At 38.2% G+C, this 22,012-nt stretch overlaps 1 protein-coding gene and 2 pseudogenes across 1 annotated transcript; 2 read left to right on the forward strand and 1 right to left on the reverse strand.

The window, feature by feature from the left end:
• The first annotated feature begins 5,056 nt into the window (after positions 1–5,056).
• Positions 5,057–9,137, forward strand: LOC137723653 (type I inositol polyphosphate 5-phosphatase 8-like; annotated as a pseudogene).
• A 1,413-nt stretch (positions 9,138–10,550) lies between these two features.
• On the forward strand, positions 10,551–13,606 carry LOC137723042 (uncharacterized; annotated as a pseudogene).
• Positions 13,607–13,647: 41 nt separating this feature from the next.
• LOC137723043 (WAT1-related protein At2g37460-like) lies at positions 13,648–16,040 on the reverse strand. Its single transcript, XM_068462195.1, has 8 exons — positions 15,929–16,040; positions 15,584–15,822; positions 15,413–15,475; positions 15,211–15,327; positions 14,855–15,092; positions 14,542–14,703; positions 14,164–14,315; positions 13,648–14,049 (listed from the first exon to the last, which is right to left on the reverse strand). Exons 2-8 carry the CDS (start codon positions 15,772–15,774, stop codon positions 13,881–13,883), a joined length of 1,092 nt encoding a protein of 363 aa, XP_068318296.1. The 5' UTR covers positions 15,775–15,822; positions 15,929–16,040; the 3' UTR covers positions 13,648–13,880.
• Positions 16,041–22,012: the final 5,972 nt, after the last annotated feature.

Below are 22,012 nucleotides of genomic sequence, written 5' to 3' on the forward strand. Positions count from 1 at the left end.
CGGTGGAGTCGGGCCCAGGAAGTGATCTTGCCCGGGCCGGGATGTGACAATTTGGTATCAGAGCCTAACCCTGGCCGTGGTGTGCCGATGAGGACGTCGGGCCCCTAATGAGGGGTGGATTGTGACATCTTACATCGCCCAGGGGAGTGATCCTTATATGTATATTCTCATCTCTACCTAACACGAGACCTTTTGGGAGCTCACTAGTTTCGTGTTCCATAGGAACTCCGAAGTTAAGCGAGTAGAGCGCAAGAGCACTCCCATGATAGGTGACCCACTGGAAAGTTCTTGTGTGAATTCCCAGAAACAAAACCATGAGGGCGTGGTCAGAGACCAAAGCGGACAATATCGTGCTATGATGGAGTCAGGGTCGGAAAGTGGTCTTGCCCGGGCCGGGATGTGACAATTTGGTATCAGAGTTAAGCAGCGGAAGCGTGGTGGGCCCATAACCCACATGTCCCATGATCGAAACCTGGCTTTGATACCAAATTGTCACATCCCGGCCCAGGCGAGACTACTTCCCGGGCCCGACTCCACCGTAGCACGATATTGTCCGCTTTGGGCTCCGACCACGCCCTCACGGTTTTGTTTCTGGGAACTCACAAGAGAACTTCCTAGTGGGTCACCCATCATGGGAGTGCTCTCGTGCGCTACTCGCTTAACTTCGGAGTTCCCATGGAACCCGAAGCTAGTGAGCTCACAAAAGGCATCGTGTTAGGTAGGGATGAGAATATACATATAAGGATTACTCTCCTAGGCGATGTGGGATGTCACAGAAGGACTTTCACCAAAAGGAAGAGAATTGTTTGTTGTAGACTCAATGATTTGTACCCTTTATTTTAAAGGAAAACTAATGAAAAAGACTTGAAAATTTTGAGTTTTAACGATAAGGACAAAATAAAGGGTAAAGTGAATAGTACCAAGATTGACTTTTTAATGTAAAAATGTAGTTTTTCGTTAAAGTGAACAGTACCTAGAACTTTTCGTTAAAGTTCTTTTATTTTAATCACTAAACATAGTAGATATATTCCCTTTCATGCTTGTGAAATTGTATACATTTTTTTATCCTTTCCAATTGTTGTAAAAAATGGACAACTAAAGTCGAAATTCATCGTGTGAAAGTGAAGTAGATGATGCTGCTTTGGTTGATCAATATACAGCAGAATTGAGGCATTTACTGCAGAAATGTTCTGCTATGAGGGCACGTTTACTAATCCGTAATCAAATTGAGGAGGAATTGGAATGAGCTGGAATCAGAATTAGATTCCTGTTAAAGTTGTTTATCAAAACTGTCTGGAATCAGAGTAGAAATGACATTGATCTATATAAACTGTTTACTAATTCATATGAATCGGAATAAAATCTAATATAATTACTAAAGTACCCTTGCTTAACTAATCTATTTTATTTGCTAATTATTTTTAGTAAAACTTTTAGTACAAATTTAATATGAAAGAATATTTTTTATTTGCTTCTACATATTTGAGAAGATTCTTAATCACCCTAATTTATTTCCTCTTCTCTCTCCTTCTTTTCCCCAGTCTTTCTCAGCAACCGCACCATCCTCTCCAATACCCACCACCACCACCGTCTCTCCTTCCTCCTCTCCTCCTCCATCCTCTTCTCTCTCACCCTCCACTGCCTCAACTCACTTCCCCTCACCCACAAGACTCTCCTCATTGCCAACCACATTGGTTTGGTATAGGGGCTTGATTTTTGACATTTTGTTCATAAAATACCTACTAAAATTGCAGCAAGGTTCTTCTTGGTTTGTGGTTTGATTTACTTTTGTGGTTTAATTGTTGTGGAAGATGATGATGGCCGGGTCTGTGTCCTGGGAAAGGCAAGGGATGTGCGACAGTGGTGAGGGAGGAGAGGGATAACACTGGGGACGAGAGCTTGGGTTTCGTTGGAATTTCAACTTTTATGTGAGGGCACAATGGGTAAGAAAAATGGACTCCTCAGCCCCTTAATCCTCCGGAATCCAAATACCATCCAATTGTTAGGAGTCCAATTCCTCCAAATTTCGGAATTGGATTCCAAAATTTATGTGGGATCCACTAAGTGTAATATTATAATTGGTTGAATATTTGTTTAAATTTCTAATCTTGTACTATTATATTAATGTATCAGGCATGTTCCGCAATACTAAAAAAATCTCTTCCAAGTTCCGGTGGAATTGCACAACCCCATATAATTTAGTAAAATTTTAGTAACACTAAACACAGTAAATTTTGCATTACTCATGTTTTAACAAAATGACTAAAATATCTGAACGGAAAATGTGCGCTTTGTAAAAGTTGGGTTTCAAAGTTGAACACCCTCGTCTAGTCTCCCTCTCTCACACTAAAACCTCTCTCTCTCTCTCTCTCGATGTTTATAAATTTGAGAAGCCAAACTGTTGCCTTTTTGGTTTTACGAGGAACGCCCCCAAATTCCCCGGCATTCTTCTCTTCTCCTCTTCCCAGCTAACCAAAAGATGCAAACAAGCAGGAGCCCGCGCACATCAGGCCTTTGGCTTCTCTGACTTGTCTCTTACCTTCTTTACCTGATCGACGACGAAAGCTCCACAAAAGAATTAGGGCTCTCCTTCCAAGTTTTCAACCTTCCTCAATTTTACCATCATCTCCTCTGGGTTCATTTCTGTAAGCATACCATTTCCCCAGTAAACCCAAAATTTCTACTTTTTTTTTATTTTCTGTAAATATACTGTTGTGCTTGTTTTAATTATTGATTTGTGACATAAATCCCATTTCTAATCAACAATGCGATTGACAGTACGTCCCTGAAATCACTCAGTCCTTATGATTCTCTCTCTCTCTCTCTCTCTCTCTCTCTCTCTTTGTTTTATTGCCGCACTATTTTTGTGAAGCTCTGTTTTTTTCCGTTTCTGCACCTCATTTGTTTATTACACCGTTGTTGTCTCTCTAATCACCAAGATCTTGTGACTCCTTCCCTATATTACAAAACCCAAGTCTCAAATTCCCCAGATAAAAAAAGCTTCTGGATTCCAGTCGTTTCTCATCATTCTCTCATATCTTGGTTCTCAAAGTCCAAATCTTTATGTTTCCCATGTAAAACCAGCGCCAAACTTTACAAAAGGTAACCTTTTGTGACATATTTTATTTGGATTTGATCCGTGGCTAAAGATCTCAAAAAAAGGCCAACCCTTTGGTCCCTGTTCTTGTTCTTGTTTAATCTCCTCTCCTCCTCCTCCCTCTGTAAAGGCTACCTCCATGCTTGTAAAGAAGTTTCCTCCTCCAAAAGGATGAACCTGGCCTATTCTCTCTCTGTCTCTCTGTCTCTCTCATTTATTAATTACTACAAAAATCATTTTCTCTATTATTGTAAGTTTTTCTTTTTTCTTTTAATTTTAATTTCATTTCTTCAAGCTTACGTTGATTCCGAAGCTGTCTCCATATCTCCTGCAACTGGGTTTTTTTTATATTGCCGTTGAATGCTCCAGTTGACACTAATTTAACCTTCGTTTTCCTCTTGCCGGAAATATGTGTCAATAAATTATATTATTTTTCGTTTGATTCAGCACCCCTTTTGTTTTTCTTGACGACTTTCACTTCCCTAATCATAATTTTTTCTTAATAAGTAAATTATTAATGTGTTTTTAGATTCGGATTATCTTAACCAACCTACTAAACTCGCCTTCCTCTCCATCCAGATTTTCAGAGTTGTGGATTGGATTTTGGTCCGGTAACTGGACGGCGGAGCAATGCGGACCGACGGAGGGAAGATTTCCAAGGTACCCGATTCATCTTTTGGCCATTAATTTTTTCGTTTATCGTAAATTTGTAATAGATAGGGTGCCTGTAACCGAAATCGAAACAGAAATTAAAATCCGATGTCCGAATTGTTTTGTTACAGCCCTCGTGGCCGAAAGCAGTGGCGAGGAAATGGCTCAACATACCAAACAAAGGGGACGATTTTCATTCCGATTACTCTCCGAAATGTAGGATTTCGGTATTTATTTTCCGGCCTTTTCATTTTTCGTGGTGTCTCGTTTCGTATCGGGTGTTTTCGGCGGTTTCCGAACTGAAGTTGTTTGTTTGTTTGGTTGTTGTGTCAGACGAGACTGGGAGAAGGAAGAGCTGCTCGGACCAAGACCGCTATGTCATCGTACCGGACGATTTTTCAGGTAATTTTACCATGCAACGGCACTGTACAAGTACTTGGTGCACCTTTGGCTCACATGCGCCCTGATATCCTCTGAGCCGTCCGATCCACGGCTTTTATTATTAGTTTTGATTAGACACGAACTGGGTCATGATGGGCTCCCCTTGATTCTGGTTGGGTCCCCATGGGATAGTACAGAGGTAATTCTGGTTGGGCCACGTGGACGGTGAAGGATGTTAGGATGTTGGAGTTCGGAGTTATTGTGTTGCAGTAACATGAACTGTAACTAGGTGTTCGTTGCCGTATGCTTTCTCAAAGTAATTAAGCTTTTTTAATTTTGGGTTTTAGTTGGATTAATCTTATTTTATTTTATTTTTCTTATAAGATGGGTGTACCTTGGTGGGGAAAACAACACATAGGCCAAGTTTTGGGATGGAACCACCAACTTTCACTAATGATCTCAATCTCAAGTAAGTTCTATATTATGATAGTGTAAGTGTCGTCTTCTAGAGCATAACTACGTAAGTTTTATATCACGATTGTGTAAACGAAGACTTTTAGGGCATAAATATGTGGTAAGTGTGAATACCTATAAATAATTGGTAGTGTATGAACCCCTTTATACACACCATTGAATGCGTCAAATGGACCACTAATGTGTTACTTAGTGTCACTCAATGAATAATGATGACAGCATTTTCATCTGTTTATGCTATAGCCGGACTTGCTTACGTAAGTAATTGCCAGCCAATTGCAACAGTCACATACATACTTAGGTCAATAAATACGCGGCCGTAAACTTTTCTTAGATTGTGTGGTGTTCATAATTTTCTTGCAAAAATATAGGGCCTTTTCTTTTTGAAACAATGATTCTCTTCGCACAAGGTTTTTTCAGACTAGACTTATCGAAGTTGTTTATATATTTAGAATGTTCGTGGGGACATGGAATGTTGGAGGGAAATCACCCCACGAGGACTTGAACTTGAGGGAGTGGCTGAGGTCCCCTACTCCCGCAGACATCTATGTTCTTGGGTAAGTCTTTGCTTTGCATCTCTCTCCCTCTCAATTTGCATTCCAAATTAGACTCCTTTCTTGTTTTTTGCCTTGTCACTTTAATAATAATAGTCTTAACATTGAAAAGAAGAGTTTGTGCCAATCAATGGTCCAACCTATAATTTATACTTTTATTAGATCCAATCCAATATTCTTTTTATACTTGGGTTCTTGTTGCAAGTTTTAGTTACGTAGTATACGGATAATATTTTCTTGTCAAACTGTTAATCTGATTATGATGTTAAAAAGTAATGCTAGAGAGCAACTATTTGGTCCAAATTTCGTAAACCATGTGAAGTGGTGGTTGATGATTGAACTACTACTTAACTGTTGGTTAACGTGCGTATTTCCTGTTGGTAACATATCACATGATTTACAAATTTGATCTAAAAATTTGATTCATCTAGCATTACTCGATGTTAAATAATAGTTTACGAAGTTAATGATTTACATTTAGAATCTGACAATATTTTATGTCAAATTATTTAAATGGGATTTTTTTTTTTTTTCATTTTTTGTGTGTTTTAATTAGGTTCCAAGAAATTGTCCCTTTGAATGCCGGTAACGTATTGGGTGCGGAGGACAAGGCCCCAGCTGCCAAGTGGGTGACGCTTATTCGTGAAGCATTGAACAAGAATGACTCTGGACTTTCGCATTATTACAGCAATGCCACCCACACACAACATTCTTCACAGCTTGACCAGCAAGGCAAGCCTAGGCTCAGCTTCTCCGACTTGCTTTCTTTAGAAGACGAACTTAGCGATGCGGACTTTGAAAGACTTCTGAATTTGAATCCGGCATCGACTTCAAGTGGAGAAAACTCACCAGCCTCGCCATTGATGTGTCCATGGAAAGGCAATAGTCCAAGGCAAGGACATCGTTATTGCCTATCAGCAAGCAAGCAGATGGTTGGAATTTTTTTGTGCGTGTGGGTTCGTGCAGATCTTTGTAGACACATTAGCGACACGAAGGTGTCGTGCGTTGGTACAGGCATAATGGGATACCTTGGAAACAAGGTTAGTTAAATGTCAAAACACAAAACTATATCCACACGAACTGAACATATGATCAATGTACCACCATCTCTTTAACAGAAACGGGATCACCTGTGTAGTTCCCGCATGGTTGGTCCAACTCCTATTGAAAAGATGGTCGATCACTTGAGATGATACAAATATATATGGTAGTGCACATATGACAACGTTGTAGTTGAGTTAGTCGCTCTTAGCTATATGATTTTTTGTGCAACAGGGTTCAATATCAATCAGCATGACATTGCACGGAACAACATTTTGTTTTGTGTGTGCACATTTGACCTCTGGGGAGAAAGAAGGGGATGAGATGAGAAGGAACTCAGATGTCGTGGAAATCTTAAAGAAAACAAGCTTTTCTCATTCATGTAGAACAAGGGGACAACTGCTTCCTCCTGATAGCATTTTAGACCATGAGTAAGTCATCGAAACCTAACCTCTCTTGTATTTGTTCATTTAATTGTCAATAATTATAGATTACGGTTGTTTTAATTCGCCAATTAAGACAATTTTGCCTGTTTTTAATCTAATTCAGTAAGGTTATTTGGCTCGGGGATTTAAATTATCGGCTGGCAGCTGCTTGCTGCAGTGACACACATGAACTACTAAAGAGGCACGATTGGCAGGCACTTTTAGAGAAGGATCAGGTAAGATACTAACGTAAGTTCGTTCTACTGTAACGTCTCGAATAAAAAAGGAATTGTTGGCATTTTGAATCTTACGCTAGGATTTGGTTGTTTCTTGGCAGCTAATTTTAGAGCAGCAAGCCGGCCGAGTGTTTAAAGGGTGGGAGGAAGGGAGGATATATTTTGCTCCAACCTACAAATACCTAGCAAATTCTGATCATTACGTCGCCCAATCTTCCAACTCCAGAGAGAAGAGACGCACTCCTGCTTGGTAAGATTCCAATCAGTTTTCCTATGAGCTTATGACTAATTACATCAAATTTTATCACGCATTTCATCGAGGTTATTGAAATGAGGAGCAAGCAAGGTAGTGATCACCTTACACAAAACTTATAGTGTAATTATATATTTTGTATGAATTTTTAATTACATTCATAAGCGAGATCCCATTTTACCTGTATGAGAGACAATATCAGTTATATTAACATTAAGATCACTCATCGACAATGTAGTCCGTAAATGAAGCACATCAGGTAGTAGTGTAGTCATTGAAAATATATTCTAGACTACGCATTTAGTTGGACCTAAACTATTGCTACTTAAGGACAATCAACTTTACTAAGCTTCTATATTCAATTAGGGTAATCATCCTTTTAGTCCTATAACCGACCTGGCAAACTTTATTGAATCTGTGTTGACTCCAGGCTGCAGTTCCGGATTTGTTTAAATTATTTTTCAAATTGTTTTTATTAGTACTGACTTTTTCACGTTTTCTATTCAATTGAATTAATCCAAATAAAGCTTAACTTTTACGTGCTATATCAATTTTTTTCTAAAATTGGTGTTGCCGGTGGTGGGATTTAACTGTTTAAGCATCATTAAGCTGGGACCATTACTGTGAGAGCAGAGAGAAAATAAATAATTAAATAAGATATCACTTTCTAATTAAGTAATTATCAATTTTGTTCACATGAAACCGATATTATTTTTTGGTCATCATTTATGTTTTAGATTAATAGTTTAATTTAGGAGTCGGCAGGTGAAAAATGGACCCGTTTGCTTCATCTGGTTAAAAAAAATTGAACGTGTGACTTGTAAAGACCGCCATGTCTGTATTTTCATATTCAAAACAAGTTGCTTTTATTTAAACCTTTGCCACTGCGGACGTCGGCATAGCCGCGTTGATTAGAGCAGCGATGCTCTCTTATGCACTCAAGTTTGAATATATTTTTCTGCAGTTTTAAATTAATTTAAGATATAATCTCTTGTATGAAAAATTAAAAAGAAAAAGCCTTTGGTAGTATCTTTTTTTTCCTCTAGAAACCAACACGATCCTGAAAAACTAAGTTTAGGGTGCCCAGTAGCGTTCAGAGCATCTGCTTTGTTCTAATTTCTCACTTCCATACGCCGAATTTCTGTTTGTTGTAGACGCAGTTACAATCAGTAAATGTGACACAAATAGTTATGTTCGATCTTATATTCTTAAGTTTAGTTCGGAAAAGAAGCTTATGTGGTTTGATATATTGGCAGGTGTGACAGGATTTTATGGAAGGGGGAAGGGCTTAAACAAATGTGTTACATGAGAGGGGAGTCGAAGTTCTCGGACCACAGACCAGTTTATTCGTTGTTTTCGGTCCGATTAGACTGGGCTGCCAAGAAAAAGCCCAACTCTTGCGTGCTCAAGTCATCAGCCAAAGTGCAGGCAGAAGAGCTTTTGCTGCTCACCAGAACCAAAAGCTTAGACACCATCTCAAGGTTCTGATTTAATTACTGCCAAACACAGCCCACATTTTTGAAGGCCAAAAGCAGAAGCAGAAGCAGCCAGCCAACCAATGTACAAATTTACAGCTAGTTGTTGTGTAATGCGTTTGGTTCTGACTGACTGACAAAAGCAGAAGCTGATGTTTCTGGCTTTTTTTGGCAGTTGTTGGGACTGAAATATTAAGCTCTCAAAGGCATGCTTAAATTTTTGAAGGCATGATGATGACGAAGTTTGAGTTGGTAGTGGAGCAGAGAAGCAGAAGCACATAAGCTGCTAAGGACTGGGGAAAGTGGAGATGGCGAGTGAAAGTAGCTTCTGTGAAAAGCTGAAATGTAAGTGGTTAATCAGCTTTTTGCAGAAGAATGCATCTTTGTTTGAGATTAAGTAGGGGGAGAGGGAACAGAGAGAGGAGGTTTATTAGAAGCTGAAATATGTAGAAAAAAGGACAGTTTTGAATGAATGTTTCTGTTGAGGGAACTTGGGGTATTGGCATAGTGTCTTTGCTCCCCATATTGTTTGCTTTTGCAATTTACCAGTGAAACCCTTTCATATTTCCGACTTATTTTTGGGTAATGGCTCTGTTAAAATTTGATTTCATAAATCTCACCAAGTCATATATTCTATTTATAAAGAGTAATTTTTAGTAGTAATTACTGTGTCACCAACGGAATAGAAATAGAGTCGGTCTAGCCGTATTAAACTCACCAACTTTGTAGCGCTATATCCCCATCCAACTTAACAAAACACCATAATCTGCTTTGTTGTGAAGAATCTTTGTAGAGGCTATGACTGACGGCTCAAACTCGAATGTTTGAGTGACGATTGTTGTTGAGAGCTGATTGATGCAGTGATTTTTTATGTTTCTTATAATTTTGTTGCATTACAAAGGACTATAAAGGAACTCAACGTTTGTGAAAAATGACTAACAACATTGCTTTTTGGCTAACTCTTAACAGTGTCTTGTGTTATAACTTAAATACATTAATAACAATACGATGTGAATTAAAAATAATAAAAGAAAAAAAAAGTGAATTAGTAACAATAGATCCACACACAATAGTATATGGAACTTTGAGAGCCAAGGCAAATGCCCACCAAGACGGTAATGGAAACACTTTGGACCAATTATTTCCACCCAATTTTGTTAGCAAGTCCATTATAAGGAAAACAAATTAGTGTGTCGGAAACATGGTTCGATACATCAAGTGTCATAATACAATAGGTTGAAATTTTTTTTCCAAGTTTCCAACCAATTATATTATTACATTTGATGTATCAGACCGTGTTCTCGGCACACTGAAAAATCTTTCTCATTATACTTAGGGTCATACCCTTTCATTGGCCACCAATTATAAGCTTCATATTCCCCCCTTAAGCCTTAATATAGTAGGTAGGGTTAGATGTTTCAATTTCATCAACAATTATCTAAAGTAATGGAGGAGATGCTTCCAATTCCAATCAAAGCTCGAGTGTCTATTTTAAGGTGCATGGTCATAGGGCTACTACTCACCAAAGTATTTTTCCTCCCATAAAATTAAATAATTCCCAAAAATGCGAAGAATACATTTCCCTTAGGTGGGACAACCTTTTTTCTTACAAATCTAATGAGATCTGGACAAGTGTCACGTATTTATAACTCAAGCCACCATCATAGCATGGCACGTGCCTATCGTTACTATGGGATATTGTTATAATGCATACAATGCTATATATATAAAAAACTTGCAAGTATTCTTGTATTCTTAACATCATCAAAAAAAATTTTAAATGTAAAGATAATGATTTACTCGTATAATATAAGTTGTTCAAATACTTTTAACTTCCAACTGAAGCTCAGTCCAACCGGTTTCAGAACGGTTCGTGTCCCAATGCCACGTGTACGGCCCTGATGCAATTCCCACGCATAGTGATCGTGCAGGGCACTCACATCATCTTGTATTCTTTTTTTCCCTCGACTGCAAAATCCAAGTCCCTCTCACTGTCAGATCTGACCAAGATCTCCGTCCTTACATTATCCGGCGTGTTCTCCGGCCACTTAGGCGCCGGGAAGTTCATCGTTCACCGTCTATGGATCCCACTGTCAGGTAGGGTCTTAGGCGCCGGCGTATTCTTTTTTGCATTTAAAATACCGCTGCTTTGGATGATGCGTTACAGAGTAGGGTCTTAGGGTTACGAGTTTCGCTTCCTGTTTAGCTGTTAAGTCCCTGTTTGGTTGCATTGCCATTAACTAAGCGATTTTCGATTCTGGGTTTTCAAAAAGTGATAATCTTTGCATGTAGAAGTTCGATTTTCGCTTCGTTTTCGACATTTTCCCGGTTGCCAAACAGAGCATGACTGATATTTGTAGTGGATCATTAATTAATTTTGTTTATACTTAATTAATTGGGTTTACAGATTTACTTATTTGTTTAATCTTGTTTGGCAGATAAATTAAGTGCAGAAAGTTTGATCTTGGAATTGGAATGTCAATGTGCATTGTTGGTGGTAGGAGATTTGTATATAGGAGTGTAAATAGTTGTTCAACCAGGTCCCTGGCAATTGCAAAAGCCCCGGCGGAGTGGAGTTTGCAGTGAATCAACAGAAATGGTAGGTTTGATGTCTCTTTAACGAAGTTTGGCTTTCGAGATTGGATCTTTGCATGTGTTTTTAGCAATGTGCTTTTGTTATTCGTTTGGATGTTAGGTTTTCGAATGCATATGTGTTCTAAGTTTTAGTTCTCATAGTGGTTGATGTGTTTCTCTTTCAATTTAAGGTTGTTAGTATTAGTTTGGTATTTAAAACCAAAATAGAGATTTGAATTTGCTTATTTTCGTATATGTAAATTAGTTACGTAGTGAAGTTGTCTTTCTGAGTAGTATTTGTGACAGTCTTTTCAGAATCAGGGACTTTGGATGGCAAAGGGTACTGGTTGTTTAAACAAAGGTGAGGCGATTTATGATAATTCTTCTAGAATTGAGCCTAAGCGTTCTCATCAGTGGTTCATGGATGGTCCTGAAGTAGGGCTGTTCCCCAACAAGAAACAGGCGGTTGAAGTTCCGCACAGTAATCTGTATTTGGGAATGTTAACTGCGAATGTTTTTCCGTGGGGAAATGTTCCTAGTTTTCAATCATTCTCTGGCCATTTCACTGAAAGGCTATTTGATTCTGAAACAGACCGTGCTGTGAATTTTGATCAAAGGAGCATTCTGTCTGTTGGAATGGAAAAGATGAATTTGGCTAGTAAAGTTAGTGAGGATTTATTTGGGAATGACTCCTCATTTGGTCTATCTATGTCCAATACACTAGAAGATCCTAGATCCAGTCCTAACTACGGTGGATTTAGAAAAGTCAAAGTTAGCGAGGTAAAGGACTCTGAGAATGTCATGCCTGTTTCAATCGGACAAGCTTATGTTCAGGCAGATAATGATGCTGTGTTGGCGGCTCACGCTTACAAGTCTGACAACAACTCAGCATCCACCGGCCTCATTTATAAGGAGGATGACAACTTCATATCCATGAGTGATACCTACCGCAGGGCAGATAATGGCTTCATTTCAATTGGGCAACCTTTTAACGAGGGGGATGAAAGCATATCGATTGGTCAATCATACAAGGAGAGCAATAACACCCTATCAGTGCGTCAGACATTCAACAAAAGTGACAATAATATCATTTCTATCGGCCAAACCTACAATAAGGCAGAGGAAAGTACCATGTCAACGGGTCATTTCTACTATAAAGGGGAAGAGAGTACTATATCCGTTGGTCATGCCTACAGCAAGGGTGACAACAATATGTTATCGATTGGTCACTCTGGTAAGCGTGAGAGTACTATCATATCCTTTGGCAGATGTGATGACGATGATGCAAATACCTCTGCAATCTCTGGTTATGAGCTTCTGATGGGTCAACCTTTTTTTAAAACAGAAGCTGTGAATGAGAGAGAGTTGGGCAAATCAAAGTCCTGTGTACTTGTCAATATACCTCATATAACTGCTGGAAATGAAAATGTTTTGAAAAAGAAAGTTGAACAGAAAACGTCTAAGAAGGGTTCCCCCGAACAACTTCCCATCAAATGTTCGAAGTTTATTGTCAACGGGTATGCTGGATGGAGTTCCTGTAAAATATACAGCCTGGTCACGGGAGGTAAAAATCCTTGTCCTCATGCATTCATTTTCAGGTTAGGCTATATTTGGTGACACATATATTCTTCATATGCATTTTAGAAGGAGCTGCAGGGTGTGATCAAAGGTTCTGGGTATCTATGTGGCTGTCAGTCGTGCAACTTCTCAAAGGTGAGTTTGTTCTGTTTTTTTTTTTGTTCTTTTTTCATATTGAAGGCCAATTTGGTGATCCGTTCGAATCAACAATGCATTTTAGGTAATCAATGCATATGAATTTGAGCGTCACGCTGATTGCAAAACAAAACACCCGAATAATCACATATATTTTGAGAATGGCAAAACTATATATGGGATTGTTCAAGAGCTCAGGAGCACACCGCAGAATATGCTGTTTGAAGTTATTCAGACTATTATTGGTTCGCCTATCAATCAGAAATCCTTCCACCTTTGGAAAGGTGATACACCATTTGACACTCCGAATTTTCCCATTTTTCTGGTATGCTTGTTTTATGCTACGAATGTTTCTTCTCATGTTTGCTCCTCTTTCTCCATGTCAGAATCCTTTTTGGCAGCAACACGTGAACTTCAGCGTATATATGGCAAGGAAGAGGGAAAGCAACTTTCATGAAGCAAGCTTGTTCGGAGGCAGGACCATCTTTTGTTTTGTGAATACAAGTAATCGTTTTTGGCTGTTACTTGCTGCTCACTGACGGTGACTTCCTCACTAACTCAATGGCTCAGGGTAGTTATGTCAAGGACAAGTAGTTCTTGTAAATCTTTGAGACGAACCTTACGCCCAGACTAGAACCTCCGTTTTTAGTCGTTTGACATATGGTGACGGGTTGTAGTTTGTATTTTGTAACAGTCTTGAAGGAAATGAAATTTTAAGATAATTTAATACTTGCTTTCTGAAAGATTTTTTGTCATTCTTATTGTTATTATGCAAACTGATGTAAATAGATAGACCAACGAGAAACCTAAAACATCGCTACAACAAAATTGATCTTCGGCCTGACCGATTAAACACTAGTCACAAGCAGGGCCTGAATTAGTGACCAACTTTGCTAACCGATCTCCAAGGTTCACGTTGCTCGGTGAAATTTGTTTGAGGCTATGTTCGTGCGAGAGATATATAGATATTGGATTCCCTTTGTTTTCTTTTCCATCTCCTTGCATTTCATTTGCAAGATGGTGCGATTGTGATGACCTCGAGAGCTTTTTCATCTTGTGCTTGCTTCGTTGCCGTTAATTCATCTCCGATTGTTTTTTCCGGGGACTCGTGATCTTTGGCTTTACCCCATACAACGAGATATAGGCCAGCGATTATGACCGCAGCACCCAGCAGCCTGTAAAACGATCAAATCATAGTAGTTTAGAGTATCGTTTTGTGAAAAAAAAAGTTTACATAAAGCATGCAAGCAAGAGTGGTAATTTGTGAAGGATGTAACATGATGGATTACCTTCCAAGAAACATTTGCTCACGCAGGATGAAGGAGCTCATGACGGCAACAATAACCATGCTCAGGGGACTGAATGCTGTCACAAACACAGGGCCTCTGTATTTCATTACTACTCCTTGAATGTAATAAGCTAGTCCTGAACAGAATATTCCCTGCATGGATATTGGGTAAATAAAAAGACCATAAGAATTTAGGGAAATATGCACAAGTACAACAATTACAAACTTTGGAAAGAAAAAAAAAAGCTAGAAGAACACTAGACATACAACTAATCGACACTAAACCATGGTAAAAATACGTATTGACATATGGGTCACGCGCAACCCATGAGCACAGGAGAGAATTTCCCCAACTCAATTAGAAGTGAATTTTTCTCACACTGTAACTAGCTGCCAATAATTTTGTATCCCATTTTATGGACCAGACGGCAGCATTTCCCCTTTCCATCACCAATGCTGCAGCAGTTCCTTCCAGTGTGCCCAACGCACATATCCAAGCGGAAAGGGAGAGCTCAGCTGGGTACGTTTTCAGTGTGATTGCCTGCAGAGACAAATTTTTCACCGCATTTTTAAGAAGATTCTCGTCAAATAATGCACGTTCGATATTTTTCAACGTACTATACCCATCATGTATTTTAGTACCATCAACCAATCGTAACATGTGAGGAACCTTAAATTTATGAAACAGTAACCTGCAGAATCATGAAACAAGCCCAGCAGAAGCAGCCGACTGTAATCATTAGGGAACCCTTGATCGAATCTTGGAGGCTAGTAGCGGCACTTGTATGCTGTTCATGGCTAGGTCTGGTCCAAAATAAATGCAAAAGTGGACCCTTTACGAGGGTCATGATCATGGCACCTGCAACGGTTGCTACAGTTCCAACCAACTTACTTTGGCTCCGGATGCTTTTCAATTTCACTTTCTCAAGCCTGAGGGTAAAACGATAACGAGTTGTTATGTGTATCCCAACCCCAAAAAAACTAGACATTTCACAAAAATAATTTCGGCGCAAAAGAGAAATACTTTGTGCATATTAGCATACGTTACCTAAGAACCCAAGCCATTACAAAAGTAAGGGCGGGAAGAATATTGCACATAGCTGCTGCAAACGTTGCTGTTGTGTACTTCATTCCCGTAAAGTACAGATTTTGGTCCAGAACTGGCCTGCCAAAGAGATAGATAGATATATAATGATTTACAAGAAATTAGGAGAAACCTTGCACAACAAGAAAGCAATTAGAAGCATTACTCCAGCAAACCGAGCAGCATTATCTTGATGAAGATCGAAAGCGTCATCTTCGGTCTCACTTTTCTGCTCAAGAATAACAAACGCCCTTTAGTAACGAGAGTCACACAACACAACTTCTAAGGTCGTGTTTTGGGTGCATGAGAGAGAGATAGAGAGAGAGAAGAGAGAGACTTGTCCAGTATGACGGCGAAAGGAGCAACGACAGCAGTGGCAACAACGTGGCGGTAGACAACGAGCACGTAGTTACTCATCCCCTGGTTTAGTGCTGCCTTAGAGAGAATATCCATGCCGGCAAGCCCAAATTGCAAGAAAACAACAGCAAAGAAAGGCTTGGCAGCCTTCATTGTTTCGCCTATGCTCATTGTGCTCTGGAAACTTCAACTGTAAAATATGTACACACTTCACTTCTCCTGCATGAAAAAACTTATGAAACTATATTCCTTTTTATATAGAAACTTTTGTTTACACAAACCCCAAAGATTCTTAGGGACTTAAAAATACAGGGAATCTACTAACCTATTGAAATGTCAATATTTGTCGAAAACCCTTTTTCGCCTCATATTCGATATGAGTGAGTTTTTGTGATTTACTTAGGAACTACTAATTGAACAAATAATACAACTTAAAGATACCTTGTTAGTGCCCTCGAATAAAGTATTAAAGTATCTTTGAATGGGTTTTGGGTCACTGCTGATCAAGCGGAGTTCCTTTTTTTATAGATGTCCAGGGAAAGTGGTTTTAGATAGTTCGACGAACCCTACTGTTGAATCCGTGTACACAAATTCCCCCTATCTCTCCATGAATTATTAGATAAAAAAACGAAAGTATAGTGACACAATATTGTTGCGCACTTGAAAACACACAATCACCTTTTGCTTTTAGGTTAAAATGACGGAAGAAAAAGTGTAACAGAATTCATTTCGATTGGATTCCCCTATTTTGGTATACCAGGGATGGTTGATTCTCAATCTAACCTATGTAATGGTCTCGAATTTGTTCCTCAATCGCGTAAATTCTGAGCTACTAACACTAGATGCACCAACTGTTTTCACCAAGTTTATTCATCCGATGATGTATCTGTACGCATGTTAATATCTTACTTGTCAAAAGTAAATAAAAATTAGAGCGGGATTAAATTTGAATAAATGGTGGACAAACACATTATTTGATAACGAAAGTCGGTGAAAACATTATTCGATTGGATTCCCCTATTATGGTATACCTAGGATGGTTGATTCTCAATCTAACCTATGTAATGGTCTCGAATTTGTTTCTTGATCGCGTAAATTTTGAGCTACTAACACGAGATGCACCAACTATTTTCACCAAGTTTATACATCTGATGATGTGTCTATACACATGTTAATATCTTACTTATCAAAAGTAAATAAAAATTAGAACGGGATTAGATTTGAATAAATGATGGACAAACACATTATTTGATAACGAAAGTTGGTGAGAACATGAGATGTGCTCGCATTACTCAGTTGGAGGTAGCACTGCAAGTGTACACACACACACACACACGCATAATGTTTAATAATGTGTGAAATATTGGTAACTGAAGAAAAGGCCAGTTTTACGGTCAAAAACTATGAATATCCAAAGTTCCCAGTATTCATTGTTTTTTACAAACTTTAATCAATGGGCTTGTTTCCTTGTGCTTTAGCATGATTCATCCGTAGACTGGGCACTACTATTATTAAGCTAAATGGCTAAACAAACTCCTATCTGGAACCCATTAGATCATTTAGTTTAGAGAATGTGGGTCCTTGTGCCACTCAACAATTATGGGGGGTACTGTGTATGATACTCAGGTATATGCACTGTGGCCAATTGACATACATACAATAGATTTAGGTTCAAATCTTCTGCTTATTTCAGAGCATTTCTAACAATATCAATCTATGATGGAATACGATTTGACACAAGGTAACATAAAATCATCAACAGTTGAATAGATCCAATTCCGTTATTTTGGACTCTATGTGTTCGGTTTTTACACTCCATAATTAATTGTCTTAAGTATATTAGGAATTATAGACTTAGAAGATTTAGTGGTTTTTTCCAATTAAAGTGATTTTTCCAACTAGAGTGGTTTTCTCAATTGGAATTGTTTTCTCAATTGAAGTTCTTTCCCCAATTGAAGTTTGTTTACCCAATTTAAATTGTCAACCTAATTTAAATTGTTTACCCAATTTATTGTTTTCCCAATTAGAGTTAGTTTCTCAATTGGAGAAGGATTCATAACTAGATTCCAATCAGAATTAGTAATCTTTACTTAAAAAGACCTTTATATGTTTATATAAAGGGGTTATTGCACTAGTTTTGAATTGATGCAAAACAATAAGTTGTATAGCACTCAAGGAGTCAGAGTGAGAGAAAAGCAAAGTGTGTAGCACTCAAGGAGTCAGAGTTGTATAGCACTCAAACTCCTTGAGTTGTATAGCACTCAAGGAGTCAGAGTAAAAGAACATCGTCAAGTATTAATTCTAGAGATTTGGCAAGATTATCCATTGTACTCACTATCGATATCGTAAAAAATTGTTGTTTCTGCCCCACGGATGTAGGCACATATAGCCGAACTACGTTAATTCGTGGTGTGATTTGTCTTAGTATTTTGTTTTCGATTTCTCGAGTTTTGTTCTGTTTTTCCATTCTTAAACGCAATAATCACAACACTGTGATCCAAGAAAATTATGCTAACCTACCGTTTGATATAATTCAATAGTGAAGGAGAAAATAAAACAATAAAAGTTAAATGGCCTCATTCTTTGGATTAAAACGAGATTCTAAGTTAATTTTCTGCTTATCCCAGAGCACCTCCAAGACTCCAACTATACTAGTATATGAATGCGTAACATTCTTCATAACAAAACTTGAATACAAGTTGACACAAGGAGACGTAAATTAATCAGCAATTGAATTAGATTTATAAGTCAGGTTCTTCTGGAATCTATGATTCAAGGAAATTGTCATCACCTACCATTTGATCTAATCCAATGGTGCAAGAGAAAAGAAAACAACAAAAGTTAATGACCTCATCCATTGGATTAGATAGAACGGTAGGTGACTACAATTTTCCTGGACCATAGGGTGCAGGAGAACATGATTGTTAGATTTATATCCCAATTTGGTGATATATGATTGATTCTGTTTGATGTAAATACACCCACTAGCAAAGTGATTTTCTCAGTATGGAAAAGAATTTCCTCCTAATTTTTCCAGTAGGGTTTGTTCATAGATCTCAAGAATAACAAGCTCATGAGTGATCAGTATATTTGTGGCTGAAAAATGGGGAATTAAACATGGGTGACATCTGAGTAGGCAACGAAGAATCGGTTGGAATTTGATGGCAGGCAGACCAGCATTAGAATCCCTACAAGACCAGACATATGAGAGCGTACTACTGCAACTTTAATTTTTCATCTTTCCATTCACAAGTGCCACTATGTATGAATATATGACAGCATCCATCCAGAATATGGGCCAAAGAAGAAATGACAGAAGTGGCCAGTGGAATCTGAGTAAGAGTGAGCCACAACAACGTGATTGCTGTTACCTTGGTTCAATCCCACTGAGGAAAAATTGTCTAATTTCTGAATAAATACCCACCATCGAGGAGAAAACCGCAGCCATGAAAAGCTTTGCTCTGTAATGGAGATAATTTGTCCTATAACTGGGAATATCGCGTGACCACTTCACATTATGGAGAGAATCCGCCAAAATATAATTGGAATATATCTTCTTGTGTCTACAATATTCATGTGATTGGCCCATGTAATTGATCAATTAGAAGAATATGTGAAAGAATAATGAGAATGAGAAAGAGTAATGAGAATGAGATGATAGGATAATCCGAGCTACTAACTGATTAGGCCAATCGTTCATTGAGCAATCACACAAAATTTTATACAAGATGTTGAGAATAAATCCCAAGTTAATAGAGGAGGGACCTTGCATGGCTTATAATAAGGTTCTAAAAGACGTTAGGCGCTAGTCGGACGGTGGGATGGGGCATAGCGCCTAGGCGGCTAGGCAGGGCTCAAGCGGGCGCTTAGGCGGATTAGGCATATTTAAGTAAATCTATTATATTTCGTGTAAATAAATGTCTATTTATATTTAAACTGTATATAATTTCATCAAAAACTACAAAATAAAATGACATATATATTATGAAGTATTGGAACATAATGAAAACATGGGGAACAAGTATATAATGTGTGTTCATTTAAGTATTCAATAAGTCTCTTACAATTTATTAAAAAAAATAAAATGCAAAATGAAAGTTAATAATTTTCTATCTAAGTGAGTCACAATCTAGGCGGGTACCTAGGCGAGTCAGGGCGGGTTAGGCGGATGCCTAGGCAGTCTAGGCGGGCGCTTCAGCAAGTATAGGCACCCTTTCTTAATTTTCAAACACCTAGGCATTAATCGGGACAGTGGTCAACCACCTAACGCCTAGGCGGGGCCTTGATGGCACTAGGCGGGGATTTTTAGAACAGTTAGGTTACTTCCCATATTACCAATTAATTTTATAGTAAAACCTCAATTTTTTTGTTACAAGGAAATCTAAACAGCTTGATAGGCAAGCTACAAGTTACAAGCAACACACCAAATCCATTCTTGGATTGTAAGATATATTTACCTGGTATGATCAATATATATACTATATATATCTGTAAATGAGGGGGTATATATCTCATTGTGTCACTGTCGTATACATGGATATTCTCTGGTCATGAAATGAGTTTTGTGGATAAAAAGGAGATACGTTAACGACAGGACAAAATATTTATCCACTTAATGAGCATATGACCCATTACTCGAAAGTTTTCTCCACATGGGAATATATATTTACTGACAATACAACAGATCACTCAGATCCTGTTTGGTATTGTTCTTTTGCACCAAACTTGGTTTATTTTAAAATTAAGCAATAAAAAGGGTTTGATAAAAATAAAATATTCTGTTTATTTTTAAAGCAACGACCTCCAGACAGTAGTTTTTAGAAGCAGCTTATAGATTGCTTTTAAAAGTTGCGTTTATATAAAGCAGAGTGGAGCCTTTAATGATACTTTAAATTCATGTAATGTCCTCATTAATTTTAAAAAATTACATTATTTATCTTTTCTACACACATTCTCTCCATTAGAGAACAAATTGACCACCTATCACTACATCAATTAACCTTACATCGCTACCGTCATTACCACCATCATCACCAGCACCACTACCACAACTACAACTGCTGCCGCCACCACCACCACAGCAATTGCCACCATAACTACCCTCGCTTGTGTCTTTGACTCTAGCACCATTTTCACATATGCACCACACCACGTTATTGGCACCAACACCATACCTCCCATTGTCGTAGTCATCACCGCCACATGCCCCTGCCAATGTTGTTGTTCCCACCACCCATATTATTATGTTCATTTTTCGTCATTATATACAATTATGTTATTTTATATTAAATAATGTTCAACTGTTTTATTTTACAGCTGATTATTCTTAAAGCAAATGAGTTTTTAAAAAACAAACACAGCAATTGCCCTTAGTATGACTTGATATGTTGTCCAATCGTCGAACTAACCAATTATATATATATATATATATATATGTATATGGGGTAGCTTTGTATTTCTCGAGTGTTTTCACTGCAAGTGCTTCCTCATTTACAGAAATAAACTTTGCTTCGTGGAAAACACAAGTAGTACTGCGTTTCCTGTCAGAAGGACTGAGTGTGCCTTTCCAGGCATGCTTTTAGGCTTTTTTTAGCATGTAGACAAATCTTACGTACATGAAAGGTGAAAAAATGGTTTTGCTTTTGGTCGGTCCTTACCTAGATTATCTAAGCAGGTCTTCAAAGTGAGGGTTGAGGATAACCACAAACCCTAACGGTCAAACTTCCAAAAGAAGATAGAAAAATGATAACTTTTAAAAAGACCATGGCAAAGAGTTCACTCATTGTACACTATTGGAGTGCTTTTTTCCCAATGACACAAAATTTATACACATTTTTGTATAATTGACACGCCATGACGACGGACGTAGTTCCACGACTTACTGGAAAAAAAACGAGGGACATCACTTTGATTATATTTCCTCGGTCATTCTCTACCCTAACAACAAAAGCTCATGTCCTCGTCCTTTTTTTTTTTTTGGTCGATTCGTGTCCAAAAAAAAATAACAACTTCCACCAATCACACATTGCCAAAGTAAGCAAAAACACACTTATTGCCCTTGTAAGCACTCGCTGAATGAATAATGGAATGCGTTTCTCCTTTATTTTATTTTTTTCAAGTTGTTTTCTCCTTTTTCTTTGTTGTGCTTTATTTGCTTTTCTGGTAATGGCCATGGCCCATGAAATTATCAGCAATTGCATCTTTTGGTCAATTGCTGAAAGAATAAATAATGCAGCTTTATGTTGTAGTGGAAATCTATTAGCTTTAGCTCTATCGTCTATGGGCAACACAGCAGGACAGGAACCCCAACGTCGTAAAATCTTCCAAATCAAGTAAAGCAAATTTGATGCCATGCCAGCTTTTGCCATACAGATTAAAGAGAAAACATGTGTGCGTGTTTCATGCCAAA

This window comes from Pyrus communis, chromosome 17, assembly GCF_963583255.1.
Source record: "Pyrus communis chromosome 17, drPyrComm1.1, whole genome shotgun sequence".
Lineage (NCBI taxonomy): Eukaryota > Viridiplantae > Streptophyta > Magnoliopsida > Rosales > Rosaceae > Pyrus > Pyrus communis.

Excerpts from the sequence above, each read along its gene's own strand:
- LOC137723043 (XM_068462195.1), bottom strand. The coding sequence starts at position 15,774 with ATGAGCATAGGCGAAACAATGAAGGCTGCCAAGCCTTTCTTTGCTGTT. Across the intron at positions 15,476-15,583 it reads TTCGCCGTCATACTGGACAA|AAAAGTGAGACCGAAGATGA; the intron begins GTCTCTCTCTTC and ends ATTCTTGAGCAG. Across the intron at positions 14,704-14,854 it reads CTTGTTTCATGATTCTGCAG|GCAATCACACTGAAAACGTA; the intron begins GTTACTGTTTCA and ends TTGTCTCTGCAG.